This window comes from Vanessa atalanta, chromosome 11 (genome assembly GCF_905147765.1).
Source record: "Vanessa atalanta chromosome 11, ilVanAtal1.2, whole genome shotgun sequence".
NCBI classification, from domain to species: Eukaryota; Metazoa; Arthropoda; class Insecta; order Lepidoptera; family Nymphalidae; genus Vanessa; species Vanessa atalanta.
Window position 1 is genome coordinate 2,740,774 of NC_061881.1, and position 19,771 is coordinate 2,760,544.

At 35.4% G+C, this 19,771-nt stretch overlaps 1 protein-coding gene across 11 annotated transcripts in view; it reads left to right on the forward strand.

Annotated features, from left to right (window-relative positions):
* The window catches only part of LOC125067307 (serine/threonine-protein kinase Doa), a 54,019-nt gene that overhangs the window by 31,591 nt on the left and 2,657 nt on the right, over nt 1-19,771 (forward strand). For 3 of the 11 annotated variants that reach the window (XM_047675830.1, XM_047675834.1, XM_047675829.1), the window contains 9 exons: nt 5,013-5,139; nt 15,500-15,581; nt 16,062-16,128; nt 16,675-16,788; nt 17,317-17,407; nt 17,642-17,821; nt 18,944-19,073; nt 19,185-19,329; nt 19,654-19,759. In XM_047675830.1, the coding sequence (XP_047531786.1) occupies nt 5,013-5,139; nt 15,500-15,581; nt 16,062-16,128; nt 16,675-16,788; nt 17,317-17,407; nt 17,642-17,821; nt 18,944-19,073; nt 19,185-19,329; nt 19,654-19,759 (1,042 nt within the window). Of the gene's footprint in view, nt 1-4,164; nt 4,196-4,644; nt 4,673-4,751; nt 4,885-5,012; nt 5,140-5,205; nt 7,409-10,173; nt 11,114-12,809; nt 14,559-15,499; nt 15,582-16,061; nt 16,129-16,674; nt 16,789-17,316; nt 17,408-17,641; nt 17,826-18,943; nt 19,074-19,184; nt 19,330-19,653; nt 19,760-19,771 lie in introns of those variants that run through there. The other 8 variants (XM_047675832.1, XM_047675831.1, XM_047675833.1 and 5 more) reach the window with 8 other exon arrangements.

A 19,771-nucleotide genomic window follows, 5' to 3' on the forward strand; every position in this document is an offset into this window, starting at 1 on the left:
GGTCTGACCTTTGAACTTTTTAACATCCCTAGAATATGTGTTTGTTGTATTATCTATCAAAATGTCTGTCATGTAAAATCCTTACCAAAATTAACCGTGCAAAGTGTTATGACATCAGGAAATATCGGTGGTACTGTAAATAGAAGCGAGATGATTCAATCCAATACACGTGTTTGGAGTATCTAAATAAAGAACCGTTGTACGAATACCGTATTTGCTTGAACGTTGACCGCATTATAAATTAATGTTTTCCTTCGTTACGTTTTCATCAAGTCCGTTTAGGTAATATCCCAATGAACACAAATGTACTTCAGCATTGAAATATGAATGTTCCGTTTTCCGTTAATTAAAATTAAATTCCCATTTTAGAATTACCCATCATTTTAAAATTAAATTGTAAAATGATGGGTAATTCTAAAATATGTGTAAAAATACATTTACATATTTATTATTCAGTATATTTAATTAAGTAGAACCGATCTCAAAAAGTAAGGTATTAACGCATTTAATATCAGACGTTACAGAACGTAAACCAACAAGAGGCTGGTGCATAAGCACAGCTTCCTTAAAAGTTAAAAACTACAGCTAAAAACCTCATTCACTAATAAGCATAATTATTTTAATCTCAATAATGTTATAAATGTGATAGTTTGGATGCATGGATATTTGTTACCAAATCGAGCCAGAACGGCTGAACGAATCTAAATGAAATTTGCCACGGAGATAAGTTATAGTCCCGGAATAGCAGCACATAGGTTACTTTATATTTGGAAAAAGGCACTTATTTTATTATAATTCCCAAAATTAAACGCCAAATAAAAAGGTAAACGAACATATTTATGATATGTCATCGTTCTGTCGATATATGGATCAAAATAATGATTTTAAAGTGAAACATTAAATTGTACAACGTTCACTGTCCTACAGTAAAAAAAGTGAAACCCATTACGAACGAGTTTTAACATATTTCCTCTACACCTTTCATGTATTCAAAAAGCCAGTTTTCCGTACATTCGTATGTTTACATTTTAGAAATTGCTTAACAGCCGGTTCTCTAGGAACTTGTGTAACGAAATATGACACTGGTTGAATTATAATATCGATGTTGTCCATCGAAAGTGAATGTTCCGGTGTTTGTTATTCGCGATGAATCGTGTGACGCGAGCCTTTGTTAACCGCTTCTGACACCTTCGCGTCTGACCGTCTGGATTGTGGAGATCGAAGCGATGAAAGGTCTAGAAATTATTTTGAATTACAATATATTTATATGTTAATATTTTTAACTCTTGTTAGCTAATAATAGTCTTTTTACTATACGTACCATAGTACGTACGTTCTTAAGAAACATACTTCTTTAGAACGTACCACTCTTTATAAATATCTGCTTTATAACGACGTCACCGATTGTAAAATTTGAATGATTTTCTTTTTTGACACAAATGAGCCTTATGAATCAGATTGGTCCATAAACACATGATCGGATATATAACTTTTTAAAGCGCCACCTATCGGATCCTTGTTGAAATGTCTCGAGGAAGGCAATAATTATAACGTGTGAAAATGATGGCGGATAAAACGAATAAAATGACGATACAGAACTGCTCGTAAAAGCCTGCTTAAATGAAGTATATTTTATTTTTGACCTCAATCAGTCAAGTCGTTCAATACTCACATTAACCATTCTTTATACATATTATAAATAGGTACCTAAAACGTATTTAAAGTAAATGTCTTGCCTGGTTGGAAAGTGATCCACTTCATGTGAAATGTACGTTTTGTTTTTATTTTCCTGTAGATGAGTAGACAGAATCTTAGGAGCAATTTAGTATCGTATTCATAACCATACAAAATTATAAACACATTTTGAGAAAATTTTCTTTGATTCAACGACAGAGAAGGTTGAAAAACATATGTTAATGATTTGTCGGATTTCAACCAGATTTCAAACTTTCTCACAGATAAATTATCCTCACGAATATAGAAATTTATTTGATATGTGAAATGCATTACCGATCACATCCGGTCCTTTTCTTGCTTAGCATACAGTAAGAACAAACATGGATCGTTTAAATATAAGACCATCGACATGATTGCTTTGTTGCTTATTATCATATCACAACTACCAATTTACGATTCTGTATCTGTATCATAACATACAAAAAATATAAAGATTTATTAAAATGTGCCCGACGTTAAGTATTATTTATTTGACGACCTCCGTCGTCGAATAGTTTGTACACCGGTTTTCATGGGTATGCTACTCTGAGATTCCGGGTTCGATTCCTGGCCGAGTCGATGTAGGAAAAGTTATTAATTATTATTAAGTTATTAATTTTCTATGTTATCTTGGGTCTGGGTGTTTGTGGTACCGTCGCTACTTCTGATTTTCCATAATACGAGTGCTTTAGCTACTTTCATTGGGATCAGAGTAATGTATGTGATATTGTAAATATTAATTTATTCCAATTTTCAATAATTTGCCACTAATGATACAAATATTTGGCTGTTCTTTCGCTCATGAAAATTAAATATTATACTTAATTATATTATAAATATCATTAATTATTAAAATTAATTCCAATATCCAATTTTATTACAAATTTCTGTTGTCATGAAACTAAAATTAGGTTACAAATTAAATTACTAATAGTTTTATTAACATTACATTATATACATACATAAGTTCATTTTTTTTAACGAGCTACGTTTACGTAACTTCGATTGAGATCGCGCAAGGTCCGCGAGATGTTCAAGTTCAACTTGTCTCTGAACAAATGTAACGCGACTTTCGTAGCGATATTTACGGTAACTGAGGCCACCTGCCAACTTGCAGATGGCAAGCGTCATATTCGTATGTTGGTTTCACATAGCATTTTCAAAACTGTATACAATTGGGTCAAACTTTATATATTTATAATATATAATAATAAATTAATAATATATATCAAAACCGATTCTTATCTCTGTATCTCCATTTCTTTTAATTTAATTACGGTAATAGTTTTACTAAATGGCTAAGCTGTTACGGTGTTTTAATTAAAAAAATAAAAAAACAATTTTCGTGCGCTTTATGGTTAACGCTTGCTAAACCTTAGGAGATAGTAACTCATAATAACTATTTTTTATCTATTCCACATTAGTAACAACTCAGTTACTTGCGAAGCCATATTCTCCAATTCATCATTGATCCTTAATCAGTTAAATATTTTAGTTAAGGTAACTATAGGGTAAGGGTTGCCTTTTTAAATTAAATAATAATGTGCACCAACCTTGTGAAACGGCTGGTCGGAAAAATATCTGTCGACTTTAGCAGTTGAAATTACTCAAATTTGAATCTTAAATTTTAATTTATGTTTTGGCAATAAAATTAAGACCAACAATAAAAAAATTAAAATAAATCAATATTATGAAATTATGTAATATACCTAGTCAATATTTTCATGCTATTTGGGATCCGTATAGCTGTAATTGATCGCTAGTTATTAATAAATCTCTTTTACTTCTACTGATAAGTATTTATAATCAATTTTATAGTAATATTTAACTTAGGTAACGGTTTGCCATTAATAACACTAATAATTGTATACCTATCTGGATAGGAAGAACTGCAGTCGTTTAATTAGTCTGTACTTCGAAGTATTATCACCATTTGAGTCATTGCAAAATTAACTGATTATATTGTACGCGGAAAAAAAATGTCAACGACGTCCATTCAGTTCCAATATCAGTATAATGACTCAGACTTTTAATATTATTTATAAAATATTTGCTACATTTTGATAATTAAATTACCATATTATATTAGATATAATGTTGTTTTTCATTTAGTTCATCGGCTTAAAATTTTCAAGTTGATAATTTGAAATGGAAAATAATTGATAATAAATTACTATTAAAACTGAAAACAATATTATAATAAATATAAAAAATGCCAAGAACGATGACAGATATATATAGATATATGTATTATACATAGTTTTTACACTCTTTGTATTGTTTACCTCGTTGTCTTGCTATTTAAACCAATTACAAGGTAAGTAATTCTATTAGTATTGTGTCTGTATTACTTTTCTTTAGTTACCAGCGTTCTCACATATGGACTAGTTCGATGTCCAAATATAAAAAAAATATTTTAATTTAATTTGCGATGGAATATACACATTTATTGAAATTAGAATAATGATTGAAGTTGATTGTGAGTTAGTGATTGATTTTTATGATTGCGAATTTTTTGATAAATATATTTAAAGAGAGTTGATGTCAGCCAATATAATAACATGACGGTGATAATTCGTTTGTGTTCCTACTTACATTGTAATGCACTACAAACAAATAATCTTATGGCATCAGTGTGACGTCGCTATTTTGATTGTTCCACTGTTAAGCTATGAAAAGTGTATTGATTGTATAGCTTTACTTTAGCTCGTTTATGGTGCGCGGGCGGCGCTTACTCAGTACGTCCGCGAACGTAGCGCGCGTCGGGTCGTCCCCCGCGATGACATAACAATAACGGCTTTGTCTATATAATACTTGTCACATTATTTTCCTTATCTTAATTTTGCGTTATATTGTTATTTAAACAGCTTCCTACAAATTTTAATTAAGCCATTTAAGACTGTCGCCTATTAAATGTATGAGTTGTTTTATGGAAAATGAATGATGAAACTGAATGGTCAGAAAATATTTATTTGCGTTCGTTTTAAACAGTATAGAAACAAGATGCTTAGTTAAGTGTTCTTGTAATGGATAAGTTAAAGGTATAGGGACGGGACGGCAGCGTTGGGCTGTTGTCAGGGCGCTGCTGCGTGCTTGTTGTTTGCCGCCGCCCGACAGCCTCAATCAACTTATCAGTCTACATTCCGCGTATGAAGAACGTTCGTCTATGTTAGTAACAAAAACATACGCTCCTAATACACACTCAACCTCACCTCGACATTTCTTTATCTACCGACCATGTATTATCGTTGTTCCTGCTCACTAACCCTATAGCCTATCGATCGCTGATTTCACAGCTCGGAGCACTCGTGGAGGCGGCGGAATGAACGATCTAAACGATCTCATCATCGGCGTTCGCCTACATCACACCGGCGAAGGAGACATCATCGCGACGAGTCTTCACCGCGTTCACCTCCTGAACAGGTGAGTCTAACCGTTTCTAATTATTTGATTGACGAGGTGGTATGAATGTCTAACGTGATTTTTGAAACCCAACGCTCGCCATCACTTACCCGACATTGAAGTGTTCATCCGAAAACCTGTCTAAAACTCGCTTCTGTGTTATATCGTACTTGTCGAAGCAAAGTCCGGAACCAGAATAAAGCATAATACGTCACCGTTCCTGTAGCGGGACAGGTTTGGCATGAGATTGCGCGTGCGCATGCGCCTCCGTCCGTGAAGACGTGCGCGAGAGACGGCGACCTCTTCGCGCTTGCGCCTGTTCTATTTGTGTTCGCCTTCGTCACTCGGTACGCCTTCAGTCAGTCGAAAAGCTCAGCCGGCCGCCCAGCGCGTCTTTGCCGCCGCACTAAATTTCTAGTTGCACGCGCGCCGCGGGCGGCCAGTGCGAGCCATGGCTGCCCAACCTCCGCGTCCGCCCCCCAACAATTTACTCTTTAGCGGACCCCCACCCTCTTTACCTCGAGTAGTTTTAGTGCCAAGTGATATTTCGAAGGACTATATTACACCTGACACTGCATTAGACCTAGAAGTTGTCCTTGACCAGAAAAACGATGCGAATAACTTGGATGAAATAAACAACGTGGGTGTGCCTACATATGATGAACTGTTTAGTGATAAAGTAGAAAAACACGTGCTTGAAAATATTCCTTTTGAGGATCAACAATACAATAATAGCTATTTTTTACGTCGGACTCGCAGTTTTGACATTTCAGATATGTATGTGACAAGCAATGAAAATGAAGTAGACGGCCAGGTTTTTAGACATCGGCGTTCTGAGCCTGATTTATCAAAATACGGGTTATTTGTTGAAGCTGAAATCTCCGTGCAACCCTTACAACCACCACCTCTTGTTTTAAACAATCCTTTTTATGATGGTTCTTATGCTTTAACATCGAATGACTTCAATGAAAATATGATTATGCTACCCGAAAGTTACTTAGCGTTTGAGGATTCTTTCGTGCCATCCTGGGATTATAAACCAGAATTTCTTGGAAACCAAGAAATAAACCCTGCATTATATTATGATGGACTCCCACTGATTCCGCCTAATGATCCATGGTCTACACAGGGGAATACTAACACTGCGTTCGAATATTACTCACCTCAGTTTGAAATACCGACGGAAGAGGGTGCTCAGTATATGCGTTTAAATGAATATGCCATACCTCAATACAAGAGTCTTCCGATGATTGAGCAAGCGCCAATAACTTCCTCCTCCGATAAGTCAAATAAAACAGCGTCGGAAAAGGAAAACAATTTAAAGAATTCTCATAATACGGCACAAATAAATTTAAATCCATCCGAATCTTCTCTGGTTTTAAGAGATAATATTTTGAACGAAGAGGAAAAAATTAGTGCTGTTGAATCTACTGTTAACAGAGAGTCATCTCAAAGTGAAGAATCTTTAAATGCTGATATTTCTAATGACGTCACATCTAGTTTAGCATTTATGCCTAGTAGTAAAAGTTCACAAAGACCTTGTGGAACAGATGACACAAGTGATGACACTTCTCCGTGTTCAACTGACTATCACGAAGCTTCCGCGCTCGATTTAGCTCAAAGTTTAGATGAACTTTCTTGTTGTGATAGCACGGATTTTTCTCAAAGTAGAGATGAACCATCCCCGGTAAACGACAGTGTAACGAATGAAATCAAACCCGATAAAAAACAAATCAATGGGCCATGTACTTTAGAATCTAATAAACCATTGACAAACCCGCCACATAGTCAGCTACCTTCCATTCCATTTCGAAATCAAGAACCAACGGAACCTACCTGTGTGCCAAAAAGTTTAACAATAAATAAAAACTTAAATAAAATTAACTCTTCAACCAACACCGAAGTCGTGAGTGAACATGTAGCTAGTATTAGTGTTAAGCCAACACCGAGTGCAACAAATATCAAGCAACCTGTGAATTGTTTGGATGCAACAAAATCACCTAACACAGTCAAGCAGCATCCTCAACCTCCTGCTGTGCCTCCTGCTTGGCTAGCGAAACCACCTAGCGATATTCACGGAAAAGCTAATACAACGCCGGATGTTCCTCAGATCTTGATTCACAATACGGAAGGAGAAATGAGGAAGCATGATAAAAGTGCCACGTCAGCGAAACATTCTGTTATTGTATATAAACCAGTTTCGGAACCTCAGCCGTCGTGTTCTTATGTGCCACCTGTGCCTCCACAACCTTCGCAGCTAAAGCCTGATAAGCAACCAAAAGAAGTAGAGGTCAGCTAACTTATTTATTAAATTTTGCAATATACAATATTATAGTCATAAATTTTATGACGGAAATTTATGTTTCGCTTTTACTAATAACTTTTAAAATAATATATAGATTTGATGTCGGGTACGTAAAATATTGAGATGATAGCAGGTCTATTTTAAATTATATTATTGGGTCAAGGATTCTTCGCACAAACAATCCTTTCAGTGTTTTTGTTAAGTCACGCTATTTATAGAGGTTTTATACAGACCATACTTTGTTGCTTTTTTGTTCTTCTTATGTCTTACAAGAAATAGAAAGACAAGTGACAATACGTTTTCATATCTCGGTTGCTAAAGCTGTACATATATGACAAAAAAAACGAAATATATTTAAAAACAAACTCTGTTCAATAAGAGAAACGCAATTTGATTAACCCATCTACAATAAACAATATTAGTCGTATAACCGACAAAAATAGCTCAGCAGCTGGCATTACCTATGCAATTCTAATACCGATCGCTAGATGGCGCCGCGTGGTACGTTTGCTGAATACATGAAGTGCGCCTGCGCACTAAAATAGCACCGATCACCTTCACCTAGGCGAAAACGCCGGCATGCCCGCTGTTGTGATAACTACCCGCAGCACGCGCCGCCCACTCGATTATGGGATCAAAGCAATAGCGTCCACCTATTAAAATTGTCCTCTGCTATGCAAACTGCTATTTTTACACATTAATAAATATCTGTATTAATAGGCTTAAATAGTATATATCCATAATATTTAGCCAAATATACACTTATTCTAGTAGGTATATAAGATATGCCTTAAAAGGTACATAATTTATCATTCTGATGATTAAAAACATTGTCTAATCAAGGCTAATCAAGCTGTACGCTCCCGCTTCAATTGTTTTGAATTGTTAAACAAAATCCTTAAATTGAAACTTGTTACGGCTGGCTCGAGTCGGAACTGAATGAATAAGAAACTTGATTCCAAACTCTTGACTAATAGGAAAGTTTTTATAAGAATTCATAAATGACACACAAAAGATAATTAATTATATTATTTAAATAAAATATTATTGACGAATATAATAATAAAATAACCGTTAATTGTCATGTTGAGTACATTATATAATTATAATTTATAATAAAAGATTACTCGTCTATTCGTAAAATAGTTCGTTCTATATTAAAAATAGTAAAGATATCGTTTGTTTTGTTTTTAAAGATAGAGGTAGTACTAAGAACATATTCTATTCAGAATATCGCAGTGAAAAAAACGTATATTCCCAAGATAATTTTAAATTTGATATTTATATTTTTTTAATTAGGAGTCCTGCCTCCTTTATTTCAAAAAATATTATGGAATAAATAATATTCGTGTTAATCAACACGTACTATACGATGTTAACGAAAATTATTCTTTTAAACAAATTTTAAATATTGCAATGTATTGCATTTCTATAAAAATATCTTCAACTTTTAAATATACTTAGCTATTTTTACTCGCGGGCGTGTATTGTTACAATGACGTTTCGACAGATGTCTGGTTTTATCGTCGTCCGGAACATTAAATTTCCACCCACATATTAATAAGAAGTCCCATTTTTAATAACTCCGGATTAACTGTAAACATTTAAATAATCGATAATGAAACAAGGTATACCAGGAACTTGCAAATGTTTTGGATTAACCGTAAATACTAGACTACAGTCTAAAATGATTTGGCTTTAAAAATCTCATTTAAAATTTTACACTGACACAAACAATACTGATAAAATTGCTTTAAATACTAACTAAACTATGATACCATTTGGAATGATCTGAAACCAAAATCCTCAAAAATAACGAAACGAAACAAATTTTAAATATCAAGACATAATTGCAAAATATCTTTGATAATTAATATTTGGTATTTGGAATGTTAGTCCAAGTGTTGCTGCAGAGACAGATTTTAATAACTGCAACACATAATGCTTGATAATATCAATGTAATTGTTATAAAGATAAGCGGTAAATGAGCCACCTAATGGTGAGATGGTACCACTGCCAATAGACGGAATAGTCAGAAACATTAAACGTTCTACATATCACCAATGCGCCATCAACCTTGGGAACTAAGACGTTATGTCCCTTGTGCTTGTAGTTGTCCAATGCTCTTTTATCGTCCAAATCGAAACAACAATGCTAAGTATTGCTGGTTGTTGGTAGAATATATTATGATGAGTGGATGGAACCAACTCAAAAGCGCTAGCAGGAAGCCCTGCCACCCAGTGAAAATGCTTTGCAATGCTATTCTTAAAATAATAATTAAGTAATTATATCTTAAAGTTCCTAAAACTATTATTATTGTGTAATATACTACTTATAATAGTAAATATTTCTATAACATACTTTAAATTTAAATAAATTAAATTTTACGGATGTTGAGCTCGTGTCATTGTATGTTAGTGTTTTAAGATTAATAACAAATGTAAGCAGAGGTCAAGATCGCAAGTGTTATCGTGTCGTTAATAGGGGTACGGCAAGGCTTAGATAACACCCGTGCCCAGTTTACTGTTTGGTAACGTGCTGTTCCTTCCGGCCGGCCTCGCCGATACCGCTCGTATTGCGGCAACATAGTTATCTCCAGTTTAAATTACCTGCTTACTCTTAAAGGTATAAAGATTATTTTGTAGAAATATTATAAAATAACTTCCTTCGTTTAAAACGTTGCAAATATCTTGTGTAGATCAAAGATGAATATCTTTAAAAATGTTATTTTAGAACTACATGGCCTGATCAACCTAACATTAAAAAAAACGATTCATATGCTAAAAATAGTATAGATTAAAAATGAAATATCAATTAAGACTTTTTTACATTATTAACTTGAAAGTCGTTATCAATGTGTCGGTCGTTAACATTTCGGTTCATTCGACAATACTCACACAAACAATGCGTGGTTGACTTTGCTCACGTAGTGTCTCCATCGAGCCGGATATTCGGCCTTACCGGTTACTACGCTCTCTTTGAGTAGGGTCATATGATTGAACTATTACACAATTGTATCACTTGAATCATTATTTTATTTAATATACTCTTGTTGACAATATTTTTATAATGTAACGTTAACTTATAACATCAATTAGTTTAGTGTTTAAAATATAAACGTTATTCATTGAAAACAATGAAATGGCGATGCTTACACGCGGATAAATCCTGTTTTAACCGAAAGCTTCTGACAAATTCTTCGTTCCATTAGCGTTTAGCATCTTTTAATTGGTGTGCGACGCCCAGTACATCCAGTTTACGTTTAGACGTTGACACATGCGAACTGATTGCAGTAACACCGACCGTTAACGCGTTAATATATTAAAGTTTTTTTGTTGTATATATACGTATAGACGCTCATTCAACTAAGTAATCGAAGCGCATTCTCTCTGCTATAGTTCGATTTCACGACACAGTTGTGAATCAGCGGAGCAACTACCCACCCGCCCCTTGCGTTCGACTCTCCGCCACGCGCTGTGAAGTGATAAATAGTGAATATAAAAATGACAAAAATCGTTATTAAAAATGATCGTATCCACGTACCTCATCGACTCGCGTCCTTTTACGAGTTGTACAAACGGTTCCTCAAGGATCACGGGTGTAAATGGCACGATTTTGCTAAACTCCTCTCCGTCGTAGCGGAGATCCTGTTCGATGTTGACGGGGACTGTAGTGTAATTGCAGGCAAGGTTAGTGTCATATTATTTTTATAGAGGAATTAACGTCTGATTGGAGTGTTAAGATAACGATATTGTCAACGACAATCTCAAAACATGTAGAGAATGTTCTGTATAGTAATTTAAATTAAATTAATAAAGATTTTGTAAGGAATTCAATCCAATATTTATTCATACCTGACAAATATTTGTCAAAGAATAACTTACTTCAAAAGTATTACATATTTCAAAGTATATTTAATAACGGTTGTCACGTACGTAGTATGAGGTTTTGTATTATTACACAAACCCCCCTTACTCCAATAGACATCTGTGGACCAATCGCACCAACGGATTGCATTTTACCTGCTCCCCGTCTTATTGTCGTATACAGTCGTTCCTTAGTTAGCTAAACAGCTGGCATGCAAAACAACATGTCCATATCAATATTTTAAGTTAATAATATATGTATTGGTGATCGGAATGTATAAGTTTTTGTCTCAGTGTTATTATGTCATAGCTACTGATAAACCATTCATTTCAGTGTTATTGTTCCTTTTAATTTTTACATATACCGCACACAAGATTATGTCATCTAATTTAAAACAAATATTAAAGAATCTGAAGGATATCCTGTACCCATGTGTTCTTTATGTTGTGTCTGAAGATATTTCGTTTCCAGAGGTATGCTAAATAAAATCAGCCAAATACATGCATTCCACGTCGGACGAGATTTCATTCCAATAAAGTATGTACATTAAGTTCTCGACCCAAGGGTATTACGATAGGCCCAGATATCGATCAGCGTTCAATTATAATGCCATTAATAACTTGGTATTTGTAAAAAAAATATAAGTCCATTGCAAAAATGTTTACAAGGAGAAAGTAACATGCAACGTTTTGAAATCGAAGCGCGATAATAACTCGTCCAGAAAGTACGATATTTGTGACGCTTCCACTGTACGAAACTGTTTAAACGGACATCATGACTTCCGCCACATAATATGTAGGTATTTTAATAATAGCTGTGACTATTTGCATTAGAAAGTCAAGAATAACTGTCTTATAAATCACATCTAATCGTAATGATACTGTAAATATTATACTTATTTTGTTTACAACTCGTTAAATGAAAAGAGGATGGAGGCACGCAAAGAATGCATGTCGGTATCAGACACGCATAGCATGTTTAAATACATGCATCCGATTTCATACATGTCTGCGCTCGACATGAAAAAGTAAGATAAAAGACGTACTTATCTCGATAATTATTGATTGCATATGAACATTGATAAAGGTTGACCCACGGATGACTCTTTATATTACTTAGTAAGTCAGTATAGTCGTTGAAGTTAGTTAACGTGCTCGTGGTCAACTATCGCGCATGGTACGCGCACGTGAACAACGCTATTGTTCAGCTTCATACGCGTTCTACTGACCCAATTAGAGAGCGCTTATTGACAGAACTGTCTTGGCTCTCGAGCTCATTGTCATAGCCAAAGAAAAGCTCTTGCTGATTTTATTGTTAGCACCCTTGAAATAAATACAACCTGTCGTAATCGAGTGGTCTTAAATTTTTTTTTTATTAACTAACTAATAAATTTGTGGAAAAATTGGTTAAACAAGCACGATTTACCTTTTATTACTTGTTCCTGTTTTATTTATATATATATTTTTTAATTAACTTATTACTTACTAAAATCTAAATCAAAAGAAAGATATTTATTATATGTTAGATACATATAGAGAGTGTAATGCGACGAAAATGCGCGTGCGGCGGCACCTCGGAGTGCGCGGGAGGGCGCTCCCACGGGTTGCCGATATTTTTAGTCCGCGACCATTACTTGGCAGCGACGGCCGCACTCGCCCGTGCTAGTGATAGTTTTCAAATCCCTCAGTGCTAAGGCCTGCTCCCGATTAACAGCAATTTGACTTAACAGCATCTAAATTAATAAAATAAGCTGTAATAAAAATTGAACGTGTTAAATTATAAATTAATGATGAAAATATGATACTCAAGAATTATTATGTGATATATCCGGGTTGAAGTGTTTTTGTATAATTGTAATACCTATTCAATACCAATATGTCTGGTAGCTTAGCGACCACCGGAAATGGAACAACGAGCCCGCGTCCACGTTATACTCGCGCTTCTACTACAAGCGTTACCCAGCTGTTATCGGATGGATATTCTAGCATCATCAATCGGCTTACACGTAGAGGGCCATCGGAGAAAAATGACCACATCATTGATTCCAAATTGTCTGCGGCGCGGACACGTTACGATGATAAAATGCTTACGAGCAAAAGTTCTGCATTAACAAATGTGCGACGTTACGAAAACAATACTAACATATTGCCGTACAGACCTTTTGTGTCTAGTGTTACGCCGAACACGAAGAAATTCAGCGATGATCGGGCCTACTCAAGTTACCTGAGTTCACCTAAGGCTCGAATTGAACAATCACCTGTGCATTCAAACCCAAGCATTAGTGCTCTCAGTCGCAGTGACTCATTCCGTAGAGCTCACATGAAAGATAATAAATCATCACCGCTCACTAAGCGATATCCTCTCAAGGAAACTAATAATAATAATTTAGATAGCACGATTATGTTAGGTAGTACACGAAGTCGCTTAGAAGATAAATACTCAACAGTTTTAGATAGAATTGCTATTCAAAAAAAAGAAAAAGCGCGAAAAGAAATAGTAGACCGTGAAAAGACTTTGGAACCGGAATCATCATTTTCCAGAGGTTTGATGAGGAGCTTTACAACGGCTGTATTTGGTGAAAGTTCATTTAAAAGGCATAACTATTCGCATGAGAAAACGAGGGATAAAACTCCTTTCAGAAACACAACGGATCGACGTTTATCTAGTCATAAACAAAGTGATAAAATCGAATTTAAAAATGGATTCGACGTATCTCCTCGGGAACGTCCTCAGTATGGCAAAGATAGAGATAGCATCTATCGTAAGCATCATAGGAGATCACTCAGAGTTGAAAAAAGTGGAAGTGATAAACGTAGTGGAAAACTAACTCTAAGACCTGTCGATATCAGCTTAAGTTCTGGTGCCAGAGATTTAATCTCGCCGCCACAACGAGAAGTTAATAATACTAAATTAAATGCAATTAAAACGCCAGCATCTTCCCCTGTCAATGAGAATGGAAGGCAGAAACAAATTTATTTCCCATCAAGTGACGAAGACGACGATAAGACTCCGGTTGGTGACCGAGTGCTTAGCGAACGCGAGACACGGCGAAAAGAAATTCAAAGCCTTATAATGAAATATGCTCATTTAGACGAAGTTTACGGTCGTATAACCGAGAAGGAGCCTAACGGAGTATCAAATGCAATAGCACCTAGGAAACCGGAACCCATTGGCGTCGGAGATGTGGTTGTGCTGCCGCCGGAACTGCGCGGCCGTCAACGGCCGCATAGACCACGGCATCTGATGCGACGCGCGGCCACGCCGCCTGTAAGCAACAAGCTAGCAACCGACCGCTTGCGTCTCTGTGTGCCGCTAACTAAAACCTGGTCCGTTATTATTGATACATTCAAAGAATCTATAGAAAGCTAGATCATTTATAAAAAAAGGACTATTTATAATTATTTTATAATGAAAAAGCGTACTAACGTAGTCCAATGGAATGCATGTATTTTGCAAAAAAATAAAATATATAATTGAAATACCTGAAGGTAGTACAATAATTAAAGCAAGAGGGTATGAATAAATCTTTGTGTAATTCCTCAAGTTACTAACTAAGCAACCAGCCGTCTTGCGTGTTCAGACAAAGAAATAAATATATAAATCTTGTGATATGATAGTGCATGTGATGAATTTTCTTATGCGTGTTTTAAAATGTAATATGTCTTTATTTTGCGTGAAAATATTTTCAAACGAACCTAAAAATTGTTCTGAACCTGTTAATGGAAATGTTAGTAAAGTGAAGCCGTTAAGTTTTAGACGGGATCGGGTGGACACTGTTTACCTAATGAACCTGAGTATGAAAGGTTGTCTTTGGAAGCTTTGCGTGTGTGAAAGATGCGTCGGGTACCCTTCCGTCCTCTACCGTCCCGTTTCCGGCCCAGTTCCGAGTCCTCGCGAGCGGCGCGCTATCGTAGGCGGACGCCCGAGCGGTTTCTCGGGCGCCCGCCGCGGCGCATTAGCCGCACCGCAGCGCCCACCCGTCCGCCCTCTAACAGCATGTACGACACACCATACCAATTGTCGCTTGTCTGACGGGCAACCGTTCCATTGTCTGATTGTTGGGTACAACACTACTCGGGTCGTGGCGAACGCGTGGCGCTCTCCGTGGCATGTGGCTGGTGCGTGTGGCGTGATGGCGTGTTGGCGCGTGGTGCGTGCGGATGCGGCGGCGGCATCTCTGCGGCGTGTCGACGCGGGCGGCCCTGCAGAGCTCCCGGGCACGCTCCTCCGTCAAGGACGACAAGGACGGACACCTGGTGTACTGGCCCGGATATGTCATGGGAGCGAGATGTTCGTGTCCACACCATACCTTTAACACTTGATTACCATGACCATCACTGTTTGCTACACGATACACATACACAACTACACACAAACACACACATTCATGCCATATAATGCAAATAAAAACATTTCGTAAAAAGAACGACGACAAAAACTCGGAAGTGACAATTATCGTCACTTCGCCCACAATCAAGTCCTAGCAGTGATTTGAGTTTTGAAGATTTCAGACTTATTATAATTACCGCTTGTGATTTTTATTTTCATTTTAAATAACAGTGACCGCCGTAATATCTATTTCGGAAAGGCTAGTCATGTTGGATATACAGAGCATTGGTTTTTCGCTTACTAGACTACCATGATACATTGTTTCCTGAACTCGATATCACTGAGCAGTGATATCATGGGAGCTGAAAAACGAATGATAAATACCATCATGACTATTTTATACGACCAGTTGATTAATCTTCCTGCCTTGGTTTATTGCAGACAAAATCATCGAGACGCTCGGTGAAGGCACCTTCGGCAAGGTGGTCGAGGTGAAGGACTTAGAAATGTAAGTTGAAAGAGTTATATTATATTTTTCTCCTTTAAAAATAATGCTTAAATATTTATACAATCAAAACTATCCACAGTTTAGTTTTCCGCTTAATATTTTTCTAGTTATATAACAACAGAGTAGGGTTAATCTAATATTTATTCCAGGAAAAAAAGACGGTAAATATCTTACTTTTGTCGAGTTGTGTATTAATTTGTAACCATAGCATTTGTAGCTATTAGTAAATTCCTCTTGTGATTTTTATTTCAAATAGAACTATCATAAAATAGTAAAAACAAGTTTTTTTCTAATGTACATATATATATGTTCAGGTTATTTAAATAATCTGAGATTCCCGTTACTTTGAATTTAGAAATGTTTACTGTATCAAAAATATTGTTAAAATACTTTGTCTGGCATCGTATTCTCCATCGATTATTCTGATTCTATTTCCATATGTTTATATTAACAGTCTACCGGCCATTCTGCTGCCAGCGTTATGTCAAATAAATAATTATTGAACTATGTTTTAAGCCCTCTAATATTTTATTTTCTGTATTCTAGGGAGCACAGAATGGCTCTGAAAATAATTAAAAACGTTGAGAAGTACAGAGAGGCTGCAAAACTAGAAATAAACGTTTTAGAAAAGTTAGCTGATATTGACCCTGACTGTAAAAAGTAAGTAAAATTAAACTTATGTTATTTTTCAAAATGTGATTTTAGATCTTCTGATTTTTTTTTACCGTTATAAGATACTACAAATAATATTAAATAATAATGTATTCGTTGTTATCATCCCTTCGAATGTTTGAATAAGTAACAAATAGGAAGCTAATTAAAATGTAATGCAAAGTCGTTGATGAATCTGTCGTGCGTTATTAGACGAAGCGAATGTAGCAATATCTGACCTTGTCCGTTTATACGCGACGGCCGTCGCTGGCGGCGCGCCAAGCGGCGATGTCAACCAAAACACTAAAATACCTTACTCTTCGCACCTCAACCACATTTTCCATGTCTCACGTCATGTCGTGGGGTCGTCATAGGGGTATATGGAGCATATGGGTGCTTTATTATTTTAATCGAATTAAAATTCCAATAATATTATTGCTGTCGTTAAATATTAGGGGTACCAATCTCAGACCTACATTGAATGCTTAATATAAATATTAGAATCTTGCATCATAAGATGTTTCCTTTCTTTTTCAGCTTATGTGTGAAAATGTTAGACTGGTTCGAGTACCACGGACACATGTGTATTGCATTCGAAATGCTTGGACAAAGTGTATTTGACTTCCTGGTGAGTAATAATCTTGTAAAGTTACATATGATTCAACTTTTATGCTACTCAGTAAATGACTTGCGATTAGCACAAAAATAAGCATGAAATGTATATTTCTTAAAATTAAGTTTTTTTTTTATTAAGGATAGGTATAAATATATTTAGTAATCAATAAAAAGATTGAAATTAAGGTAATTATTATTAGTATCTTTATTAATTGCATTAAAATTAGAAATGGTTTATAAATTACAGAAAGACAATAACTATCAACCTTACCCACTGGAGCAAGTGCGTCACATTTCTTACCAACTCATATACAGCGTGCTGTTCCTGCACGACAACAAACTCACGCATACCGACCTGAAACCAGAAAACATACTCTTCGTGGACAGCGACTATGAAGTCGTCAGTGTATATAATAGTTCTAAAAAAGTAAGTTTATTTTACATAATGTAGTGATATTAGTACATATATATTCCTTAGGAAAAATGTTGCATAAACATTAAAATAATCAAAAAATCATTGAATCATCATTCACACAATTTATTTTCATTTTGTCTTATATACTTATAATATGAAGAGCCCTGCGATTTAATCCGCGTTAAATTTGAATTGTATATGCTTCAAGCATACAAGCAAGTACTTTATCCACAGTTCACCAGATTGAATGATTTATATAGTTATTGCTACGCATCTTGGTGTCGTAATATGAAGATATATATAACTTATCACCTTCTTCACTTAATGAATTATAACCAAATCCAAAAGCCAAAATAAGAACTCAAATAGCCACCCATTAGCAATGGAGCTATATTAGCTTGTTTTTAAAAAAACATTTACATTTTTTTTAATCTTGGTGCATTCATCACATCTTAAAAGATAAATGTAAAACATGGTGATAATTGAGTCATAAATTTACATAACATAGTTTGATTTTTGTCTGATTAAACAAACCCAAACAGGTCTCAAAGTCTAGTACTACATTGTTAGCTTATATAAAAGATAAACTTCAGAAACATTTATTTATGTAACAGGATAACCACAAACATATCCTTGTTTTATCCTTATATGTATAGTCATTTATAATATTGGATGGATTGTAAACTTCCTCTTTGGCTTTATTGGAGTTTCCATAAACATCTTTCATAATGCGCACACCACAATCAATATAAATATATGTAATTTTTGGGTAATATATTCTATTAGTGTGAGTAATGACACATAGATTCGCACAGAAGACACAACAGCTTACGTTATTTTTGGCAGTATACATTAACTGTGTCAGAGTTTCGCTAAAAATAAGGAGTACTGCCAAAATCACCAATCCCAACGAAAGCCCATTCAATGACTATTGCTTCTTAATTCGCTATCTTTTATATCACACATTTATAATTTTAAAGATAAAAAGCTGTTTCTAAGATTTTCCTAACAACAAAAGTGACAAAGTCTCGTGTGTTTTTGTAAAAAATATTGAATAAAAAAAAACTGATAGTTTCCAAACTACTTCAGTGAAAATACATCATTATTTTAATATTCCGAACAAATAACTTTCAGAAACATGACTTACGGCGCGTGAAACGCAGTGACGTGCGACTCATCGACTTTGGCAGCGCGACCTTCGACCACGAGCACCACAGCACAATCGTCTCCACCAGGCATTATAGGGCGCCGGAGGTCATATTAGGTTAATAAAATATTCATATATTTTTATATTTAATCATAATTATTGAATTATTTTTTTAATTATATAACATTTTAATATCATGTAATTTACATATAACATTTAAACTTTTAGAGCTGGGTTGGTCACAACCGTGCGACGTGTGGTCGATAGGTTGTATAATGTTCGAGTTGCACCTCGGGATTACGCTCTTCCAGACACATGACAACCGCGAGCATCTCGCCATGATGGAGCGCATCCTCGGACCCATACCGTACAGGTCAGTGAGATAACAGCCAGCTGTCAAATCTAAATCAAAAAGTCCTTGAAGACAAACTTCATTCCTGATGTTGCAGATACATCAACAATCGTTTTTATTTAATATCATAGTAAGCGGACTGGCAAATGAGCCACCTGATAGTAAGTTGTTACCAATGTTTATGGACATTGATAACAACTTACTATCAGGTGTGCTTCTGACCTTGAGAACTAAGATGTGAAGTGCCTTGAGGCTGTAGTTGCACCGGCTTATTTTTGATTTAACCTGGAACAAAACAACCCTAAATATTGCTATACAAATTTTCAATTCTTAATATTGTTTTAGAATGGCACGAAAGACAAGAACAAAATATTTCTACCATGGCAAATTAGACTGGGACGACAAATCGTCAGCGGGCCGATATGTAAGAGAAAATTGTAAACCACTTTTGGTAAGTTCTGTT